General features: G+C 46.1%; 1 protein-coding gene across 1 annotated transcript in view; it reads left to right on the forward strand.

The window, feature by feature from the left end:
- HSPA4L (heat shock protein family A (Hsp70) member 4 like) overlaps positions 1-24,068 on the forward strand; it is an 81,322-nt gene that overhangs the window by 52,027 nt on the left and 5,227 nt on the right. Inside the window, exons 14-17 of the mRNA XM_053258613.1 lie at positions 4,571-4,708; positions 5,021-5,146; positions 12,074-12,181; positions 16,307-16,426. Coding sequence (XP_053114588.1) covers positions 4,571-4,708; positions 5,021-5,146; positions 12,074-12,181; positions 16,307-16,426 — 492 coding nt within the window. The remainder of the gene's footprint in view (positions 1-4,570; positions 4,709-5,020; positions 5,147-12,073; positions 12,182-16,306; positions 16,427-24,068) is intronic.

Genomic DNA, 24,068 nt, shown 5'->3' on the forward strand with positions numbered 1-24,068 from the left:
GGTTGCCCCCCTCCATGCCCGAACACTCCCTCCAGTGGGGGGCAGATTGGGGGAGTTTGCTCAGGTCTGGGCTCAGACCTGTTCCGATTCATGGGTCCTGCAAACAATTTCTGCAGGATACTCCTTGGAGTTTGTTGCGCAACCCCCAGATCAGATCCTCCCATCTCCAAGGTCTCGCAAGGATTCTAAGCACCGCTTAATGTTGGAGGCTATTCTTCACTTCCAGGCCATTCGGGCGATAGAGCCTGTGCCCCTAAGGGAACAGGGGAAAGATGTTTACTCTATACTGTTCCTAGTCCCCAAAAAGAACAAGGAATGGAGGGCTATCCTAGACCTCAAGTTTGTGAACAGGTTTCTTCAGAAGAAGCGGTCCCGCATTTTGATGGCCCTCCAGCAAGGGGACTTCCTAGCCTCGGTGGACTTGAAGGAAGCCTACCTTCATGTGCCCATTCACAAGCAGGACAGACACTTTCTGAGATTTGCGTATCGGTCTTTTCACTTCCAGTACCTGGCGTTCCCCTTCGGTCTCTCAACTGCGCCCCGGGTGTTTACCAAACTCATGGTGGCACTCGTGGCGCACTTGAGGACCAAGGGCGTCCATCTTTACCCTTTTCTGGACGACCTTTTGATCAGGTCCCCCTCCCTGTCCAGAGGCCAGCGGGATGTTCAATTGACCCTGGCAGTTCTGGAAGCGCATGGGTTCATAGTGAACGGCCCCAAGAGCTCACTTCTTCCTCAAACCAGGGTTCTCCACCTAGGCGCGGTAATCGATTCTGTTCAGGGGACAGTCTATCTGCGGAACGCAGGAAGTCCCTGTTGTCTTCCTGTTGTGCCCTGATTTCTAGCCCCAGGTCCAGTGTCCTATTCCTATCCCAACTGCAGGGGCGCATGGTCTCCACCCTGGGCATAGTGCCCTGGAGCCGGTTTCACTCCCACCCACTTCAATGGCTTCTCTTAAACTATCAGGACCAGGTGCTAGGCAGGTCGAGTAGTCTACCTCGAGTAGTCAAGTCGTTGCACTGGTTGGAGTCACCGGCCACGATGAAGGGGGTCAGCTTCCTTCCCGTGGAGCGCATCCAGGTAACGATGGATGCCAGCAGCTGGTAGCTCAAGGCATTTGGTGCGATGCCGGGCGCAACAATTCCATCAATTGGCTGGAGCTGCGGGCAATTCGCCTCTCTCTCATGGAGTTCCTCCCAGCGATTTAGGGTCGGCATGTCTTGGTGCACACGGACAATGCCACAGCCAAGGCCCATGTCAACAGGCAGGGCGGGTCATAATCTCGGGCGCTAATGCGCGAGACCTCGCTCCTTCTGGCATGGGCAGAGCAACATCTACTGTCCCTGGAGGCCAACCACGTCACCAGGGTTCTAAACACAGTCGCGGACTGGTTGAGCCGATCATAGATAGATCCAGCGGAGTGGTCTCTGGATCCGCTGGCCTTTCAGCGGATTGTTCAGAGATTCGGTCAGCTGGTCATGGACCTATTCGCAAGTCCAGGAAACGCCAGGCTGGAGCACTTCCTCTCAAGGTACCACTCTCCCGGGGCAGAGGGTGTAGATGCTCTGACCTTTTCATGGCCCCCGGGCCTGTCCTATGCCTTCCCACCATTCGCTGTCTTTCCGCAGACCATCTGAAGGGTCCGGCTGCTGAGAGCGGATATCATCTTGGTGGCTCCACACTGGCCACGCAGACCATGGTTCTCGGATCTGGTGGAGTTGTCCATAGAACCGCTGCTTCCACTGGGGTCTCACTATCATCTTCTCAGTCAGGGTCCAATTTTCCACCCAGACCTGGAGTGGCTCAATCTCTTTGCCTGGAGATTGAGCGGGGTTCCTTAGCGGCATGCGGTTACCCCAGTTCTGTTCAGGACACAATTTTGGCCTCCCGAAGGCTTTCCACGGTCAGAATCTATCAGTCTACCTGGAAAACCTTCGTGGGCTGGTGTAGCTCTCAGGGAATTTCGCCATTGTCCGCTTCTGTGGTACAGGTCTTGGGATTTCTTCAAAGTGGCCTGGATAAGGGGCTCCGCCCTAATACTCTGCGTCGTCAAGTTTTTGCTATTTCTTCAGTTCTGCATTTGCAGGGTTCTTCTCTAGCTCAGCATCCCCACGTTCAGCGATTCCTCAAAGGGGCTTCTTCCCTCAATCCCCCTACAGTTCACAGGTTTCCTACGTGGGACCTTAATTTGGTGCTCAGGGCTCTTACCAGGGCCCCGTTCAAGCCACTGCGGTCTGTTCCTTTACGGTTACTTACCTTTAAAGTTTTGTTTCTGGTGGCCATTACGTCTGCCAGACGGGTGTCGGATCTGCGCGCTCTGTCCGTGCGGAAGGAATTGTGTCTAGTCTATCCAAAGTACATACTGTTGCGTACAGATCCTACTTTCCTCCCCAAGGTGAATTCAGTTTTTCATCGGTCCCAGGAACTTACAGGTGAAACTCGGAAAATTAGAATATTGTGCAAAAGTCCATTAATTTCAGTAATGCAAATTAAAAGGTGAAACTGATATATGAGACAGATGCATTACATGCAAAGCGAGATAAGTCAAGCCTTAATTTGTTATAATTGTGATGATCATGGCGTACAGCTCATGAAAACCCCAAATCCACAATCTCAGAAAATTAGAATATTACATGGAACCAAGAAGACAAGGATTGAAGAATAGAACAATATCGGACCTCTGAAAAGTATAAGCATGCAGATGTATTCAGTACTTGGTTTGGGCCCCTTTTGCAGCAATTACTGCCTCAATGCGGCGTGGCATGGATGCTATCAGCCTGTGGCACTGATGAGGTATTATGGAAGACCAGGATGCTTCATTAGCAGCCTTCAGCAATTCTGCATTGTTTGGTCTCATGTCTCTCATCCTTCTCTTGGCAATGCCCCATAGATTCTCTATGGGGTCAGGTCAGGCGAGTTTGCTGGCCAATCAAGCACAGTACACTGTATACTTTTCAGAGGTCCAATATTGTTCTATTCTTCAATCCTTGTCTTCTTGGTTCCATGTAATATCCTAATTTTCTGAGATTGTGGATTTGGGGTTTTCATGAGCTGTACGCCATGATCATCACAATTATAACAAATTAAGGCTTGACTTATCTCGCTTTGCATGTAATGCGTCTGTCTCATATCAGTTTCACCTTTTAATTTGCATTACTGAAATTAATGGACTTTTGCACGATATTCTAATTTTCCGAGTTTCACCTGTATGTTAACTTCCTTCTGTCCTAAACCTTCATCCCCTAAGGAACGTGAATGGCACAAGTTGGATGTGCGCAGGGCGATAAGAATTTACCTGAGGCGCACTAAGCCCTTTCGGGTTTCGGATTCTTTCTTCGTTTCTTTCAGAGATTGTTCTCCGGGAAAGAAGGTTTCAACTTCCACCTTGTCACGCTGGATTTGCCAGTGTATCAGGTTAGCTTATTCTGGTTCCACTTCTCCGGTCCCTGAGGGAATTACAGCGCATTCTACCAGGAGCGCGGCTTCTTCTGCTGCGTTCTCCACCTTGGCCCCTCTGGTTGATATCTGCCAGGCTTCCACGTGGGCTTCTCTTTCCACTTTTGTGAAGCATTATAAAATTCATGATTGGGCTTCGGCAGATGCTTCCTTTGGGAGGAGAGTTTTGCAACAGGTGGTTCCTCCTTGAGGCCGGACCTCACAGCTCCCACCCAGTGTGTCATAGGGGCTATGGTAGGTCCCAGCATCCTTTGCAGATACAACCCTCCTCTGAGGGAAAATGAATCGTTGGCACTTACCTGAAAGGTCATTTTCCTCAGAGGTATGGGTTGTATCCGCCCCCACCTGCTTGTTCGTCCAGTCTGTTTTTTCTTCTGTCCTGAGACCCTGTGCCCCATCTGTACCCTATATGCCTGTGGGGTGGTTTCCCTCTGGGGATGGCCAGTTCTCCCTGCAGAGGGTTTGTTAGCTAGTCTGGACTACAGGTCTGGAATGGGGGTTTTCCTTGCCGAGTTTGTTGCCTTTTGCCCTGTTACATTTATATGGCTGCATGTTTTCTTGCCTTCCGTTTAACCATTCTGTCCTGGAGCATTGTTTAGAGCTGGCTATGAACTGGAGACTCAGGGGATTGCCCCTCCCTCCTGCTGCGAGCCAAAGCTCTTGATTGGCCCTGTCTAGGAGCAGGAGGTTGAGACAACCCAGCATCCTTTGCGGATACAACCCATACCTCTGAGAAAAATGACCTTTCAGGTAAGTGCCAATGATTCATTTTCATCAAGTGAACATTAGAAGACTTAATAGGCTTTGTGTTGATCCTGTAACACAGGGAATTAAGATTTCCTTACACAGCCCATATACAAACTGATGTGCTGGTTCTGGGTACTAATTTAAAGCAATTCTGAGTGGATATTCTTTTCAAGTGATCGGCCGAGCTAACTTGAATCTGACTTCAAGTGTCAAGCAAAAAGGGCAGAGGGGACCACCTGTAGCATCTGCAGGCACTAAATAGCAACACACACACCCCTCCAGAATCATTCATTTTAGAACTAACAAGAAATTGAAATGGTTAGCACTTAAGTTTACACTGATGATATTTCAACATCCTATTATGTAGACTGCTTCGGGAGACAAGCTTGATATCAATCAATCTGGGAAAGCTAAAACAAAGATCAAGAGTATCGATCTACCTATCCAGGCTAACTTGTACAAACAAGTGGGGCATGACCTTATTAACTGCTACATCGAAAACGAGGTAAGAGTACAGAACAGCTCTAATTCTATCAGAATAGTTCTGCATAGAGTAATGATAGTTGTCTCAATCCAAGATAAAGTAGATCTCTCTTTTTTAAGTTATCCTAATTGAATCAAACAAATGGACTTTAATTACTTTTTGGTGACAAGTTGGCTTACCAAGTTTTGAACATGTGAAAGAGTTGGCTTGAACTTACAAATTCTGCAACCTGAAAAGGTCTATTCTGGAAGATCTCCAAAATCATGTCGAAATAACAATTGTCTTTCCACATGCATTACTTAAACTGATCTTTAAAATGTGATGGTCTTTTAGGGGAAGATGATGATGCAAGACAAGCTGGAGAAGGAGAAAAATGATGCCAAAAATGCTGTTGAAGAATACGTATATGATCTTAGGGACAAGCTGTGTGGTGTCTATGAAAAATTTATCACTGAAGACGTAAGACATGAATTTATAAAGAATATAGTGGCTGGGTTTAGACATATGCAAAAATATGTTAAGCTATGACTTGATGTTACTAGCATGACAGACAGACTTGCACACTTCCCTCACTACCACCAGCACCAGGGGAGGAAATGTATTGCTTCCATTTCTGGTTTAAAACCATTATTTTTTTTATTGCATCCAAACCTATCAAATGTGAGTTCCAACCACTATTTGTGAACAAGCCAGTAGCGGTGTGCACGAAACACATTTTGCGTTCCATTCCAAGCACAAAATGGAACGCAAAATGCGTAGAACGTTCTGTCGGAACAATTGGATGAGCTGATGGAATAACTTCCCCTTCTGATGGAACGGGCCCCATCCGGCCAGACCAGGATTGGGACATTCCAAGTTGGAACGGGTTGATCTGGATTGTGATTTGTTGACACTTACAAATATGGGTTCTGCGCCTGCGCGGAACACTTCAGGCAAAATTGGTTAGCCCCTCGTGGTGCCTGCAGCTGCCATCTGCGTGTGCCTCACGTCTGTTGTTACTGGTGGTTCAGAGCCCATTTCTCTCAGTTCCTTTCTGACCACCAACGCGCTCACTTCGTTGCTTCGTGGCCTGTTTCAGGGCGGAATGTCCCAACTGTTCTGTACATCCCTACAAGCCAGTAGAATAAACTAAAATTAGTTCCACAAATTAGTGTTTATGAAGAAAGTGAGAGCCCTAAAGCAAGAACATGATGGAGTTTATTATTCCAAAGGATGCCAAGCAAGGCTCCATCTCTACCACCTGTTTCTATACCTTGTGGGGGGGTGGGGGCGGAATGCATGAGACAAATTAGGATTCCCAATTCATCTTCTAGTATAAGTGCTAACTTAAAAGCCCCACTTCTTGCAACTGAGTCCCAATCATTGCTGCTTCCTTTCTCTCCTTGCTCTCTGTGAACTTGGTAGAACTTGGCATTTCTTACGATGGATGTCTTTGTTATAACATTGTTACTATGTATCTATGTTAACTTTTTTATTTTATTTTATCGGCTGCCTTTCACCTTATCTCCAAGGCAGCTTACATAGATTAAAAGAAATATAATAATGAATGAATAAATTTTTATTATGGTCAGTGACCAGCAGTCAGCAAAGTAAAAATCAAAATAAAACAAAATAAAATAAAATAAAAGGCAGCTAATCAAACATCAGCACATACAAGGGTCTCATATACAATTAGTCAGTTGCTCCCTTCTCAGTTTACAAGCTGCTGCACAGAATCTTGCTACCCCAGCTGTAATGGCTATATACTGTTCTGCCAGCAGGAAGGTGATATAGTATTCTTCCGAGTGACCCAGTGTATTTTTTTTAAGTGGTTTAATCGAGGCAATACGAATGTCCTTATAATATGAACAATATAGAAGAACGTGTTAAATGGTTTCTGTATTGCCCAAACCACATGGGCATAGTTGATTCCTGAGCGGTATTTCCTTAAATCTGCCATCCAAAATGGCAGAAGAATGGGCATTGAATTGCACCAGTGAGAAAGCTCTCCTCTGATTTAGAGTGGTCAGATTTTTGAGATACGCACCTAGCTGAGGGTAGTTTGAGATGCCACCTGGAACACTACTAGGGGCAACAAAATGTAGATCAGCTTGCTTCTCCATATCCACGATTCATTGTTTAATTATTTCTTTGGCAGCATCATATCCCAGTGAAAATAAATATTGTAGAAAGAAGCTATATCAACCCAATTTATCATAGAGGCTCTTACACCAGTTAGAGTCGAACTCATCCTTCAGTACCAGGGGGTCAAGGCCCTGATGGCAGGAATGTAATTTGAGCCATTAGTTAAATGTATGGAGCCACCCCTGGGCTGCAACTGGTTAAATCTGCTTCTAGGCATAGGATGGCATTTGAGGCACATCTAGGCACCTAAAATATGGCATGAAGGAATCTAGACTGGACCACTTCCATAGGTTTGAAATTACAGGTGGAACAGATCTGGACCCCATATAGCATTTGTGCCAATATTTTGGCTTGGTATACCTTAGCAGCCACTGGGATAAAATGTCCCCCTTTAATGTGGAAAATTTTTAATATAGCAGATACATTCCTCTGAGCACTTGCTGCAGCATATATACATTGTGCACTCCATGTCCTATTTGCATGAAAAACTAAACCTAAGTACTTACTAAGTACTCACCTGCTCAACTCTACTCCCATTAATTTGCCATTTGTGTTCTCTCGGTCTTTTAGCAAACACCATAACCTTAGTCTTTTGTGTATTTATAACTAGCGACTCATCTTCACAAAACTGTGTAAATCTTTGTAATGCCCTCCTCATAACAACTAATGTCCTTGATGGTATAGCCGCATCATCGGCATAAAGTAGGATTGAGATGGATCTGCCAGCTAATGTAGGCAGATGGAGGTCGGGGTTATCCAGAAGAGGAATTTAAAAATTAATATAAAAATTAAACAAAAAAGGAGCAAAAATACATCCTTGTTTAACCCCTTCTGCGTGGCTACCAGTTCGGACAGATGACCTTTGTTATTACACTTTACTCTCAATGATTTGTTTTCATATAACATACGGATGAGGAGGAGCAATTGTGGATCTATAGAAGTGTTGGCCAGTTTGCTCCAGAGTCGTAATCTAAGGATGTAGTCAAAGGCGGCTTTAAAGTCAAATACTGCATATAAAGAGGAGGAGGGTTTGCCGGCATACTTTCCCACTAAATGCCATAAAACCGAAGCCTGGTCTACTGTGGATCGACTGACTCGGAACCCAGCCTGTTCGTCCCTGAGAATATTCTCTTGCTCTGCCCAATTAATAAACTTGTTACAAAGATGTCTGGCATACATTTTACTAACTATGTTCAGCAAACTTATTGGGCAATAGTTGGATGGTTCGGAGCATTGACCATTCTTGTAAATAGGGACAATAACAGCCGTATTCCATTCTTCTGGTATGTGGGCTACCCGATCAATATAAGAGAAAAGATTTGCCAAAACCGGAGCCCACCAATCAATATTTGCTTTTAAAAGCTTGTCAGAGATCAGATCCACTACAGGTGCCTTGCCTGATTTTAACTTTCAATACTATCAACTATAGTATCTATCCTTCTGGAGCACCTGCGCGGGTTGGGTATTGGGGGCACTGTTTTGCAGTGGTTCCATTGCTTCCTTAGTGGGTGACTTCATTCGGTGTACGCAAGTGGCGAGTGCTCTGCCCTGTGGCCACTCCTTTGTGGGGTGTCTCAGGGCTTTGTTCTCACACCCTTACTTTTTAACATCTACATGAAACCATTGGGGCAGGTCATCTGTCGATTTGGGGTGAGATTCCATCAATATGTCAATGATACTTAGTTGTATATTGTCACCAGGCCACCCTGGAGATGCCATTTCTGTGCTTGCCCAGTGTCTGGAGGCTGTAAGGGTCTGGATGGGCCAAAACATGCTCATACTTAATCCCTCCAAGACTGAGTTGCTCTTGCTTACTCCTCGATCCGGCCAATTGCCAAGTCTGAGTCTCTCCCTGGACGGGGTTACACTGCCCCTGAAGGAGGTGGACCGCAATTTGGGGGTCCTCTTGGACCTGCAGCTCCTGCTCAAGCAGCAGGTGGAGGCCATGGCCAGAGGTGCCTTTGCCCAGCTTCGGCTGGTCTGCCAGTTGCAGCTCTATCTCAACCAGCAGGCCATGGCAGTGGTAACTCATGCCCTCGTCATCCCTCATCTGGACCGACCCAGAAGCTTCAGTTGGTCCAGAATGCGGCAGCCCACATGCTTATGGGTGCTAGGAGATACGATAGTGTGACACCTCTCTTGCGGTCACTGCACTGGTTACCTATTTGCTTCCGGGTCAAATTCAGAGTGCTGGTTTTCACCGTTAAAACACTTCAGGGCTTAGCACCTGCTTACCTGCAGGACCACCTCTCCCACTCAGTCCTGTCCCGTCCTGTGAGGTCTTCTCAGGCTGCCCTTCTTTCGGTCCCCGGTCGCAGAGAGGTGCATAGTACTAGGGCCCGTGGGAGAGCTTTCTCTGTTGCTGCCCCTTCACTTTGGAATTCTTCCCCCCTCCCCCAGCTTTGGTCTGCCTCCTCCCTTTCAACCTTCAAAACCTTATTGAAGACATTTCTTTTCTGCCAGGAGTTTGCCCTTTAGTTTTATTTATTTATTCGGTTTATCCTCCCCCTACCCTTAAATCTCGGATGCTTCTCTTGTTTGTACACCACCCCGAGTCTGTGGATTGAGCAGTATATTAAATCTCTTAATTAATAAATAAATAATAAACTGGGACACTAAGCTAACCTCTTGGAAGGTAACCGGGGACCAGGTAGGGAGAGTCCAAATGAAGCAGATGGGGTGTATTCCTGCTGTAATTGGCCAAATATAGGGTGTTAAAATGTGTCACCCAGGTGTCTGCCGAGATATAACACCCCAGCTTGGAGGAGTTTCCATTGGAAACGGCTGCCACAATCCTCCAAAATGTTCTCAAGTTTTTCATTCTGGAGGCTGCATATAACCATTCCCAGGACTCTCCTATTGCAATTCTTTTTCTTCTTAATAATAATTTATATTGCTACTTCTGTTCTAATACTTCTTGGGCTGTCACCACTTTTATATTAGCCCTGTACAATTTGAATTTTGTGACCAGGTCCCTTTTTGCTACAATACAATCCTGGTCAAACCAACTATAAGATTTACATCTCCTGCTGGAGCTGGTTTAATGGCTTAACCTAGGCAATACTGTATCTTCTGGATAAGGGTTTGATAGTAAGTATGGACACCCACATTTGGGGCTCTGACAAGAGAAGTGCACAGAGTTGCAGGAAGTCATCTGTGACCAAAATATCCCTGACTTGCTCTTCTAAGCGTGCAGAACATTTGACCCTTATTAACCTAGAACTTTCGCAGAGGTCAAACTGGGGGACCTCCTTATGGAGTACTCCCTCCCCCAAGATCTCTAGGGTAAGGGACAACTGAAAAGGGTCACTGTCCATTTGTCCCTCTATATTAAATTGAATCAAAGAGTTCAGCACATTTTGTGAGACAGTTATCCAGAACACTCACTCTTAGCCCAGACCAACGAGTGAACTCACCCACAATATGTCCATTGCCCCATTTAGCCCAAACAAATCTAATGCATTCATTGTACGAACCAAGTAAAGGCCCACCAAATTGCAGACCTGACCTTTAGACTGACGTCTCTGGAGTGGAGGTGGACAATCCCTTTCTGGTGGATAGCTTTGATAAGTTACATACAAGTAGTTGTCATTTGGACCCATTCTAGCATTAAAGTCAAAGAAAATTTGGAAATTGTACCAAGAGGTTGTCAATATAATTTTTGAGGCCCTCCCAGATTGACCTAATGCTAGCATCCAATTTCTGGGGCGGTAGAAATATAAAAAATAATCATCACAAAACTGTAGCAAAGTTTAGAGGACACAAGCTAATAACTCTCCCTTCCACACCAACTACTGCCAATCCTAAATGCCTGACAGAAAGAACTTGTTTTCAATTCACATCTGAAAATCAAGAAAAATGTGTGCAGATCTCATATTAGACCCTTTCAGCTCACTAGCTGAATCTTGGCAGACGTTGGCATGTGGAGCATATTTGCTTGGCCTGATAAATTCATTTGGGAGCAGATTATTCCCAAGAAATTTAGAGTTTGAAAGATAACAACCAGGCCTTGATTTGCAAACAGGGATTCAGTGCAGATGATCTCAAACCTCACCGGACCAGTTCAGTCCGGCCCCTTTCGAAACCATCCCAGTTTGGTCCAGGGGGAGAAGTTCCAAATATATATATTTTTTTAAAGGTCAGGGGGAGGTCCATGAAGGTTCCCCCTCCCCCCCACCAGCCTTGGTAATCGCTACCGTGGCCCGTCCAACCGCACCTTGTGTCCCGTTCGGGTCTCTGTATACCTGTGCAGCAGCCATTTTACCTGCTGCCATGCATGTGCAAATGGCCTCTGCGAGGCTTGGCCTGGCCCAGGGCCTCACAGAGGCCATTTGTGCATGCACAGTGGCTATTTTTAAAAAATAGAAATGGCCAATGCACATGCACAAATGGCCTCTGTGTGGCCTTGGTCCATAAAGTGCCAAAGGGGCTAGAGGAACAGAACAAAAACAAAAACCCAAAAAATCGCTGCTGGAGGGCGGGTTCAGTCCCGGTCCAGATGGAAACGGGGCCGGGGCGGGGGGGTTGGTTCGACCACGGACCGTCAAACCAAACCCCCGAACTGGTTCGCACATACCTAATGATAACCCTGACTCTAGTCTGACTGCAGTATTTTGCACTAGTTGTGTTTTTTGAATACTTCTCACAGACCACCTCGAGTTGCACATGTTGCAGTAGTCAAGCTGCATCCCCATGTCAAGTGTGTAGCAGTAGCTGACCAAGGCATGATTGATGGTGTCCAGTTCAGTTTTTCCCCAGGAAGGATTACAGTTGGAGAACTAACCAAAGCTGTATAGGCAGTCTGGCCACATGCACCACTTCCAGATCCACTCCCCAGATCAGATGGTGTAAAGAGCTAGTCTTGTTGTAACACTCATGGATTGTCCCCTTTGCTAAACAGGAGCACTGTTCTGCTGTGAGATATTTTCTTTGGGGGATGGGGCCATAGGTCAGTGGAAGACTATCTGCTTTGTATGCAGAAGGTCCCAGGTTCACTCTCTGACAACTCCAGATAGGCCTCCAGTTGCTGGCAGTCAGTGTAGACAATACTGAGCTAGATGGACCAATGGTCTGACTCGGTATAAGGCCGCTTCCTATGTTCCATCTCTCCTACGGACCACGAGCATCTTTGTCTTGTCTGGATTAACAAAGTACTGCGAAGGAGTAGTTGAGGACATTCTTTAATATAACTACTTTCTGAAGCTTTCATAAATTCAAAAGGGCAAGGCTTCATATACTACTGTGGTATTTCTGGAATTCTAGGATTCAAGGAAGATAACCTTAATGTTGGAGGATACAGAAAACTGGCTTTATGAAGATGGTGAAGACCAACCAAAACATGTATATGTGGAAAAACTTCAAGAAATGAAAGTAAGACCTGTACTGCCTTCTTTATAATAATATGTTAACCTGTGAAATCTCATCCTAGACAGCAAGTCAAGATATCATGAATATAATTCATGAAAGTAGATTAAATGGACTAGGTACATGTCTTGTGATTGCAGGTTGTCTTGAGTATACTGAAGTTTTCCTCTCTCCATTTATAATACTAGATTTCCAAAACACATATAAACAAAAGTGGTTGTTTAAATATAAACAAACAGCCAAAGTTCTATCAACCAAAGTTCTTGAATCAGCTTAGAATATATTTAAATGCAATAAACCCCCAACTTCAAGTATACGCGGATGGGATCTGAGCTGTCGGTGACTGACCAGGAGAGGGATCTTGGGGTCGTGGTGGACAGCTCATTGAAAGTGTCAACTCAATGTGTGGCAGCTGTGAAAAAAGCCAATTCCATGCTAGGGATCATTAGGAAGAGGATTGAAAATAAAACAGCTAATGTTATAATGCCCCTATATAAAACTATGGTGCAGCCACACCTGGAGTACTGCATACAATTCTGGTCACCACATCTAAAAAAAAGACATTGTAGAACTGGAAAAGGTGCAGAAGAGGGCAACCAAGATGATCAGGGGCCTAGAGCACCTTTCTTATGAGCAAGGCTACAATACCTGGTGCTTTTTAGTTTTAGGGAAAAAACTGCTGGGAGACATGATAGACGTCTGTAAAATCATGCATGGTGTGGAAAAGTAGAGAGAGATTCTTCTCCTTCTCACATAACACTAGAACCAGGGGTCATCCCATGTAATTGATTGCCAAGAAATCTAGGACCAACAAACGGAAGTACTTTTTCACACAACGCATAATCAACTTGTGGAATTCTCTGCCATGAGATGTGGTGACAGCCAACAGCCTGGATGGCTTTAAGAGGGGTTAGATAACTTCATGGAGGAGAAGTCTATCAACGGCTACTAGTTGGAGGGCTATAGGCCACCTCCAGCCTCGAAGGCAGGATGCCTCTGAGTACCAGTTGCAGGGGAGTAACAGCAGGAGAGAGGGCATGCCCTCAACTCCTGCCTGTGGCTTCCCGTGGCATCTGGTGGGTCACTGTGTGAAACAGAATGCTGAACTAGATGGGCCTTGGGCCTGATCCAGCAGGGCTGTTCTTATGTTCTAAAGTGGATAATCAAAATGTTAGTCTCTCACAAGGTGGAGCTTGCTCACCAGGTCTGCTAAAGACGTTCTCACAGTTCCTGGCTCCCAGCAGAAGATGCAAGAAGCTTGGCTGGGGGAGAGAGGGTATTTGCAAGGTCTCCCCAGCCCTCAGATTCCAACCACTAGTACTCTCCACATTTTATTTCAAAGCATTATATAACAAGAAAGTTAAAGCTACAGAACTTCAAAATAACCACATCTGCTGACTCTCACCCAGGGATCTATTTACCTAGCAACATCTCTCTTTCCCGGGAGCAACCTATATATCGTACACTTATTTGACTCTTGCAGGAGCCTGCACCAAAATTAAAGTATCTTTCAGTTTGTGGCATGTGTGCAAGCCGAGATATGTTGTCCATCAAGCACCTTCCACCAAGGCCCATATCCATTTCTTCTCCTGTTCCCTTGTTAGGAAATTATATATGAGATTTGAGAGTACTTTTGAAACCTGGATTGAGGAAGGAGCCAAATCTAGCTAAGATACTGACTTGCTAATTAGGGATGTGCATAAAACCGATTCGCCCGGTTCGGTTCGGATCCGAACTGGGGGTGGTGGTGGGGTGGGTTCAGTTTTGGTTTTGTCCGAACTGCCCCCCGGTTCGGTTCGGATCCGGATCGGTTTGGATCTCAAAAAGTAGTTGGCATGAAAGCTGACCTTGTGTTCCACCTACCACCCAAACCTCAAATCAATTGGACCTTCCTCTGATTTTTTTACAAATTTTTAAAATATTTTCAAGTTTTGCCCATAACTCCCTATGTGGAGCACTTAGGGGCAAAAAGCTGGGGTGGGTGGTAGGCACCCATGGGTGTCCTCAACCCCAAGAATCCCAAGGCAATTGGTTGCTCCTAGTATTATTGGTGAATTTTTTTTGGGGGGGGGGAATTCCCATTGGATAGAATGGGGATTTTGGGCAGCCCCGGACCCGCCTCTGTGGTAAATAATAAATAATATCTAATTGGAAAGAATACAGTGTGTGTCAGTGGGTGAAAGGTAAAGCCAGCATAGCTCTGAGAGAGATAGTTATTTAATGCCTTAGGAAATCTTAATTTTAAAAAACCATCACTCCTATCTATCCGGGGATTGCCGGGAGGGACTGAGGCCATTTTTGCCATGGCCCCAGACCCACTTTGGGGGTGCTGCCGCCCCACAGAGGCGGGTCCGGGGCTGCCCAAAATCCCCATTTTAGCCAATGGGGTTTTTTCTTTTCTTTTCAAGCAATCCACCAACAATGCTAGGGGCACCCATCAATTGCCACCCCAGCTTTTTTGCCCCTCTCTCTGGGCGCCCTAACACGTAACACCCAGTCAGTCCACCTTAATACCTACCTACCACCACCTACCCAAGCAACTAAGATGACATACAGAGAGACACCAACTCTCTGATCTTACAAAAAGGCCACTGCTGCCGCTGCCTGCCATCAGCAGCAGTGGAGCAGCCCAGCACAGAACACAATACAAAACACACACAACAAGACCAGAACCAAAGAAGCTAATTCACAACCAAATCCTAAAGAAAGCTGAACTCAGGCAGGCAGCGGCAGCGAGGATGGGGGATTCTGGGGAAGAATCTGGATGGGAGGGGGCAGGGCAGGAGTAGGAGTGGTGGGGGGAATGGGTTTCTGGATGGGAGGGGGGAAGTTAGGAACAGGGGGGCCACACAGAGGGAACAATCAAATCAACAACCAAATGCAAAAGTTAAACAAAGAAAACCAATTTAAAGAATCAAGCACTGGCAGCAGCAACTTGGGCAAGTCTCGGGGGGGGGGGGGAGCACACAACCAACCACCAAAGAAGAACCAAAATAGATAATATGGGACAATCACAAAAAAAATTGGCCATATGAACAGAATCCTCTGGGGGGGGGGAACAACTCAGGCAGGCAGCAGCAACAGAGCACAAATGCAAATCAATCAATTAACAATTAAAGCAACCAACCAAAGCAGCAGCAAATATATAAATAAAACCAATGGAATGAAAATCAAAAGGTGGAACAAAAACAAGGCAAGGCACAAACAGCAATAAATGAAACTTTGAAAGCAATGCAGTGCAGATGGGTGGGTGTGGGGGAGGGGAAGCCCAAAGGAGGAGGGATGAGAGATGAAAAAAGGATGGGGGGGAGGGTGAGGAAAGGAGGACAGACAACAGAAGAAAAACAACAGGAAAATTTGGGAAAAGTTAAGAAAAAAGTAAAGTAAGTAAAGAGAAGAGACAGACAGACAGACACAGAGGGCAGATGGACAAAAGAAGGTGGCACAACAACACAGAGAGAGACACAGAGACACACTATAGGACACAGTCAGGGACTCACAGACACCAGCAGCAAAGGAGCAAGCAAGGGTCTCAGATGATGATCCCACAACTGCAGCCAAAGAGAATTTTCTAGGCAAGAGGCTTGGTTTATATAGGTTTGAAACTCCCTCCTTTGGGAGCCCCCACCTTTGCACTCCCCCCCCCCCCCGGCCAACAGGGTGCCAGCTCTCAACAGTGCAACAGCCAAGCAGCCTACCAGAGCAAAGGACTCATTCTGGCCAATCAAAGGATCAATAGCGCAGCCAATGCAATGCCTGAAAAATAGCCTCACAAAATGGATGCCAGAGCAAAAGTTTCAGGAAGGAGCCACAAAATGGAGGACACACTTTAAACTTAATTTGAAGGCCTATACAGGCCTATGGGACATCCGAACCGGTTCGGATCCGAACCGCCGAACCGAATCGCACATCCCTATTGCTAATATTTTGTGCAAGTCTGAATCCTGTGGCTTCCTTTGCCAGGATAGCTAGCTTGTTTGATGCCTGATATTACCGAGTTCATGTTCTGTATTAGTAACTTACAGCCACTTGCACTTTAAATATACCATTTTGTTAGTATAATTCTATAGTTGTTCTCCAGCTTTAAGGAATAATGTTACCTACATCTGGTGGTTCTTTTAATTTTTGTAGAAATTTGGTGGCCCTATTCATGATAGGTACATGGAACATGAAGAGAGGCCAAAAGTTTTAAATGATTTGGGAAAGAAACTCCAGCTACTTATGAAAGCTGTGGAAGGATACAAAAATAAGGTAGGAACAAGATATTGCATATTTCTAAATGACAAGACCAGCATGTACAGTTTTTGTTGTGCTACTTATTACTCCTGCATAACTTGGCAAATGAGGTTTTTGGCAAGAAAATCTTTTGTTAAAGGGTAAAAAAAAGAGTCTTGTCTTTTGCACTGCAGTGCCTTAATGTTTTCTTCTTTAATTATATTAGCATATTGTAGTAACACAGTTGCATATTCCCATTACTCCAAGGTGTGGCAACTGACAAGTTGGAATATTTGAAGGCCAAACAGTTTAATTATTTAGATTGGAAGCAGTTTAAATATCGGTATAAGAGATGGAGTGAATTATCACCAGTTTGCATGTCCAAATCTATAGAAGAATTTGGAATATTTAAGTTTGTTCTGTGGAAAAGATGATAACCTAGAGTAATACCCAAAAAGTAATGAGGAGAGAAGAGAGGCGCCCCCGCCCCCCCCCCCCCAAAGGATTGGAGTGAGTGAGAGAACACTGTTTCCTAGAAATCATGAAGGAAGGAAAGGCCACACGGGAAAGAGAGTTTGGACATATGAGAGTTGATCTGTGCATGCATAGTCCTCACTGGATGAATGCAACAGAGTTGATAACCTGCATGTCAAAGTGATCACAAAAACTGATCAAACCCAAATTTATTTATGTATTTATAATACAGTCTACGTGCAGGTCTGTGACCCGTGTGTAGACTGCACAGTGACTTGCCTTCCTTGTGCGAAGATTGCAGGATGTCACGCTGAGTCTGGGTAGGCTTTTAGGCAGTGCTGGGGAGGAGTCAGCTGGTTGGTGCTCATTGGCTGAGAAATGCAGTTGTGAGGTCCTGGAAGCCAAATTTAGGCTGCTTGGTAACATATTGAAGTCCAGGACCTCCAAGGTAGCATTCTCTGAAGTGCTACCTGTTCCACACGTGGGGAGAGCAAGATAGGTGAGCTGAGGGATAATACGGTGCCAGGAGGAGGTTTTAGATTTGTTAGGCACTGGGATACATTGGGGAAAGAGAAGCCTGTATAAAAGGGACGGGCTGCAAATGAACCAAGATAGAACCAGACTGGTGGTACTTAAAATTAAAAAGGTTGCAGAGCAGCTTTTAAAATGATGCCTGGGGGGTTGCCAACAGGAACTGGGAGGTATCTGGTTCAGCCAGCAAAATCCCCTAAGGTGCGGGGGTGCACATGTTTAGAATAAACCAGAAGGGGACAGAGTAGAACTAGGAGTTGAGCAGAAGGAAACACATGACAACTTGCCAAATAGGTCAAAGGCTGGTAAGGGGGATATCACACGCCAACACCAGGTGAGGGACTTGATGTACAGATGTCTATATACCGATGCCAAAAGCTTCTGAGAGAAGATGGGTGAGCTGGAGTGCTTGGTTACTAATGAAACATAGATATCTGGATTGAGGTCCATAAGAATGGGCTCTGAGCCTGCGCAGAGACCATGTGGTAGCTATGCCGCAGCTGGTCGAGGCATCCAGGCTCCACCTCCATGCATGCAGCGTGTTATTTAAGGCCGGCTAGACATCGCGTTCCTCAGTTCTTTTCCGACCGCCTTAGTGTTTGGACCTCGGTCTGCTATTCCGACAGAAAGTTCCTCATGAGTTTGATCTTTTTTAAAAAAAAAAAAAATTCTATTCGGATTCTTTGTGTATGACCCCTTTTTTCCTGACTGACATGTTTCGATTGTGTATGTCCTGGACTGGCTGATGGAATTTGTTTGGTTTTGAACTTTGACTGGCTGAGGAGAAAGATTGGTGTTTTTGACCCTGGGACGGATTTGACTAACCCTTGTAAAATGGCTGAAGAAAGAAAAACATTTAAGAGGTGTGAGGGCTGCAAGGCCAAACTCCCCTCTAAGTTTGCATGACTTGTGCTTGATATGCTTAGGAGACATGTTTTGGCGTGTAAAATTTGCCTCTCCTTCTCCAAGCAAACTCGCAAGAACAGGGCCCTGTGTTTGCGAGCTGCGGTTTACGATGACATATTGAGTCCCTCGACGCCAGGGATGCCATGAAAAACATCTCCAAAATTGTCCTCAACGTCACCTTCAAAGTTGCCTGTTTCGACGCCTACCTTCACTTCGACAAAATCAGTGTCGAAAGGTCACCAGAGGTATTCGAGCTCAACCCTGGGACACCAGAGTCCTTCAGTGTTGATCCTGACATCGGGTCATCAGAGACCATCGACCTAGGCACCATCAGCTCACCACAAGTTGTCGATCTCAGCGCTGAGATCTTTGACCTCAACCGTGGATCAACAAAGACAGTGCTTCTGTTCTGGAAACGGCCACCGCAATCACGATTCCGGCTCGGTATCGACCATGTTGGGGCCAGTTAGGAGCCTACGGCACCACCTGAGAAGTGCCAGCAGTTCATTGACTTGACAGGAGACTGGGCACCGTCCCCCACTGGTCTTCAGGATGCTCTGTTGACCCATGCTCCCAGTCATTAATAGGGCTGCAAAGTGCGCTTGGGAGGTTCTCCACACTTTAACCCCCACGTCTAAACGCCTTGAAAGCCTGTGAGGCTATTCACATGATGGGAGGAAATTGGGCTAGCGGAGGCTGCAAGCCCAGTGGTTCTTAAGCGGGTCACCTTCATACCACCAGCAAGAACGTCGGGACTTTAGACAGCAACACATCTCATACCAAAAGCAGACTTACTCCAGCAAGGCAAAATCGACACAGTCCCGTGTGACTAAGACATCAGACGTCCAGAAGCGTCTTTGAGATTCAAGCCCGTCCACCGGCACCACCCTTCTCCCCATTCCCACCTGTGGGGGATCCAACATCTCCGAAAACAGAACACACCATCGATCCCTATCTGCCATCTCCTTCCATCAGATTGGCAAGCCATGCCCCCGCATGGTACCATAAAACATCAGATTGCTGGGTCCTGAAGATCATATCCTCCGGATATTCCATAGAATTCAGGGAGACACCATGATTCACGGGGATGAGATTCACCTTTCCTTCTGCCACACTGCAGGAGGAGGTAAAGGAACTGTTGGAGGAGGAGGCAAACATTCTGGTGCTGTGGACAGCCAGGTCGGACGGGTTCTACTCCCACTACATTCAGATTCCTAAGCGGGACAGGGGCTTGCACCCCATTATAGACCTGTGCCACCTGAACAAATTCGTTCATTTCCGGAAACTTCGAATGATGGCGTTGCAACAAATACTACCACTTCTTTATGGGGAGAAGTGGCTTGTAATGCTGGACCTCAAAGATGGCTATTTCCATATCAACATCAGACCGAGCCACAGGAAGTACCTAAGATTCACTTTAGGCCGCCAAGTATACCAATACAATGTATTGTCCTTCAGACTGTCCGCCACCCCAAGGGTTTTCACCAAGTGGATGGCGGTGGTGATCGCCCATTTGCAGACACACAGCGTCTCCATATATCCTTACCTGGACAACTGGCTCCTGACATCCAAGCACAAAAGCAAGTTACTTTCGCAGATCCAATATGTACTGACCCTTCTCCAGGACTTAAGCATCCAGGTCAACTGGAAGAAATCGCATTTGGAACCAGTTCCAGTCACCACCTATATAGGAGCCGTGTTGGACATGAAAAACCAAAGGGCATTCTTGCCAGAGGACCGGTACCTCCGTATTCAAAGCCTAGTGAATCACTTTTGAGATCAACCATTGCAACCAGCACATTCCATGCAAAGACTTCTAGGCCTGATGGCTTCTTGCAATGCAGTGATCCGATATGCACGGCTGAAGATGTGGAAACTCCAGTTGTGGTTTCTGTCACTATTCCACCCAGATGTGGACAGCCAGTGGAAGCGCCTACTTCTTCCACCACAGATTCTGAAATCACTGCCGTGGTGGTCAGACCACAGGAACCTTCTGGAGGGAGTTCCTTTCCAAACTCCATTACCATCTGCCTGGATCACAACAGATGCCTCCTTTCTGGGATGGGGGGCACAGTGCAAGGGTTGTCAAATTCAAGGAAAGTGGACAGCACAGCAGAGTTGCTTACACATCAATTTCCTGGAGCTCCTCAGTGTATTTCAAGCACTCCATGCATTTCTGCCTCTCATACAGGGCAGAACTGTCCAGATACACCTGAACAATATGACAGTTCAGGCCTATGTCAACCGCCAGGGCGGAACTGTGTCTCGCACATTATGCGCTCTCAATGTTCAGCTGTGGCATTGGTGCATCCGACACCATGTTTTACCAGTGGCAATTCACATCAAGGGCTTGGAGAATATCTCGGCAGACAATCTGAGTCGTGTATGGAGAGTGCATGGAGTTTACTCAAAACCACAATACTAGAAGCCCAGTTAGATTGTATACCCAAAAGGAGGAAAGGTACCACTAAGGCCAGGAGGATGCCAGCATGGCTAACGGGTACCGTCAAGGAAGCCATAAAAGGGAAGAAGACTTCCTTCCGAAATTGGAAGGCCTGTCCAAACGAAGAGAACAGAAAGGAACACAAACTCTGGCAAAAGAAATGCTAGGTGACAATAAGGGAGGCAAAAAGAGAGTTTGAGGAACATTTAGCCAAAAGTATCAAGAGGAATAACAAAAACTTCTTTAAGTACATCAGAAGCAGGAAACCTGCCAGGGAGGCAGTTGGACCATTAGACAATGAGGGAGTGAAAGGGATAATTAAGGAGGATATGGAGGTTGCAGAGAAGCTGAATGAGTTCTTTGCATCTGTCTTCACGGCAGAGGATACTGAGCATATACCTGTTCCTGAACCAGGCTTTTTAGGGATGGAGGCTAGAGAGCTGAGTCAGATAGAAGTGACAAGGGATGATGTTCTAAACTGTCTGGAAAAACTGAAAGCTAACAAATCACCAGGGCCGGATGGCATCCATCCAAGATTCCTCAAAGAACTCAAATGTGAAATTGCTGACCTCCTTGCCAAAATATTTAACTTATCCCTGAAATCGGGCTCTGTACCAGAGGACTGGAGAGTAGCAAATGTAACAATGATTTTCAAATAGGGATCCAGGGGCGATCCAGGAAATTACAGGCCAGTTAGTCTAACGTCCGTTTCAGGCAAATTGATGGAAAGCATCCTCAAGGATAAAATTGTAAAGCACCTAGAAGAACAGGCCCTGCTGGGAGTGAGCCAACATGGCTTCCGCAAAGGTAAATCTTGCCTCACCAACCTTTTGGACTTCTTTGAGAGTGTCAACGAGTGTGTGGATCAAGGTGATCCAGTTGACATAGTCTACCTGGACTTCCAAAAATCTTTTGACAAAGTTCCTCATCAAAGATTCCTGAGGAAACTTAGCTGTCATGGGATAAAGGGACAAGTCCATGTGTGGATTGCTAACTGGTTGAAAGACAGGAAACAGAGGGTAGATATAAATGGAGAGTTTTCACAATGGAGGGAAGTAAGAAGTGGGGTCCCCCAGAGATCTGTACTGGGCCCGGTGCTTTTAAATTTATTCATAAATGATCTAGAAGCAGGGGTAAGCAGCGATGTGGCCAAATGTGCAGATGATACCAAACTCTTCCGGGTAGTGAAATCCCAAACGGATTGTGAGCAGCTCCAAAAGGATCTCTCCAAACTGGGGGAGTGAGCGACAAAATGGCAAATGCGGTTCAATGTTAGCAAGTGTAAAGTGATGCACATTGGGATGAAAAACCCCAACTTCAAGTATATGCTGATGGGATCAGAGCTGTCGGTGATGGATCAGGAGAGGGATCTTGGGGTTGTGGTGGACAGCTCATTGAAAGTGTCAACTCAGTGTGCGGCAGCTGTGAAAAAGGCAAATTCCATGCTAGGGATCATTAGAAATGGGATTGAAAATAAAACGGCTAACATTATAATGCCCTTATACAAAACTATGGTATGACCACACTTGGAGTACTGAGTACAATTCTGGTCACCACATCTTAAAAAGGACATTGTTGGACTGGAGAAGGTACAGAAGAGGGCAACCAAGATGATCAGGGGCCTAGAGCACCTTTCTTATGAGGCAAGACTACAACACCTGGGGCTTTTTAGTTTAGAAAAAAGACGACTGCGGGGAGACATGATAGAGGTCTATAAAATCATGCATGGTGTGGAGAAAGTGGAGAGAGAGAAATTCTTTTCCCTCTCACACAACACTAGAACCAGGGGTCACTCCATGAAATTGATTGCCAGGAGGTCTAGGACCAACAAACTGTAGTACTTTTTCACACAACGCGTGATCCACTTGTGGAACTCTCTGCCACAGGATGTGGTGACAGTCAACAACCTGGATGGCTTTAAGAGGGGTTTGGATGATTTCATGGAGGAGAGGTCTATCAATGGCTACTAGTCGGAGGGCTGTGGGCCACCTCCAGCCTCAAGGGCAGGGTGCCTCTGAGTACCAGTTGCAGGGGAGTAATGGCAGGAGAGAGGGCATGCCCTCAACTCCTGTCTGTGGCTTCCAGCGGCATCTGGTGGGCCACTGTGTGAAACATGATGCTGAACTAGATGGGCCTTGGGCCTGATCCAGCAGGGCTGTTCTTATGTTCTTATTTGTATTCCTCCAAGAGCAACAACACGAGTGGGAACTCAACTCCGATTACATAGTTCCCCTGTTCCATTGCTGGATGCAGCCTACGATAAACCTGTCTGCGATCTCCAACAACACAAAATGTGACTGCTCCTGCTCCAGGGCGAGACATGATTGCCTGTCCTTGGGAGATGCTTTTCAACTGGACTGGTTGGGGGAAACTCCTTACATGTTCCCACCGCAACCACTTATCGCCAGTGTGGAGGCTCATCTCCTGTCTGAACCAATGACCTGCATCCTTGTGACACCATGGTGGCCAAGGCAACCTTGGTTTCCACAAGTACGCAAACTGTCAAAGAATCAATACCACCGTCTACTGTAGGTACCGAACCTCCTCTCTCAGGACAACAGGCTCGTCTTGCACCCAGACGTCAACAGCCTTCATCCGACTGCCTGGCAAATAAGCTTCTAGACAAGATTCTGCTAAATCAGTGGAAGCCTTCTACTAGATGGAATTACCTAGAAAAGTGTCTCAGGTTTAAGGCGTATGCCAAGACCCAAGGTTTTCTACCAAGACGTGCTTCTATCCGGGTCATGCTCCAGTATCTGTCCAAGTTGAAGTCACAGGGCTTAGCTAACATTTCACTGAAGGTCTAGTTAGCCGCCCTCTCCTCGAAACACCCAGGATGCGAGGGCGAGACCTTGTTCTCGCAACCTCAGTGCAAGGCTATTTTGAAGGGCCTCGCTAATGTCTTTCCACCAATCAAGGCACCCGTGGAGTCCTGGAGCCTGTATCTAGTACTTTTATCATTAACGCTGGCTCCTTTCAAACCTATAGCTACGTCATCCTTAAGGCTAGTCTCCCTTAAGACAGCCTTCCTGGTGGCAATTACCACAGCACGACAGGTGAGTGAGCTGACAGCCCTAAGAATAGACTCACCATACACAAGATTTTATGAGGATAAGGTCCTCATGCATTTGGACCCATCCCTTTTACCAAAGATTGTCTCAGGATTCCACCTGAACCAAGACATTGTCCTCCCAACCTTCTTTAGAGGACCTTCAACCAACCTTGAATGTGCCATACACTCCTTTGATGTGCGTCAATCACTCATGTAATATCTGGACCACACTAAAGAATTTAGAGCTACACCACGTCTCTTTGTTGCCTACA

This window comes from Hemicordylus capensis, chromosome 5 (assembly GCF_027244095.1).
Source record: "Hemicordylus capensis ecotype Gifberg chromosome 5, rHemCap1.1.pri, whole genome shotgun sequence".
NCBI classification, from domain to species: Eukaryota; Metazoa; Chordata; class Lepidosauria; order Squamata; family Cordylidae; genus Hemicordylus; species Hemicordylus capensis.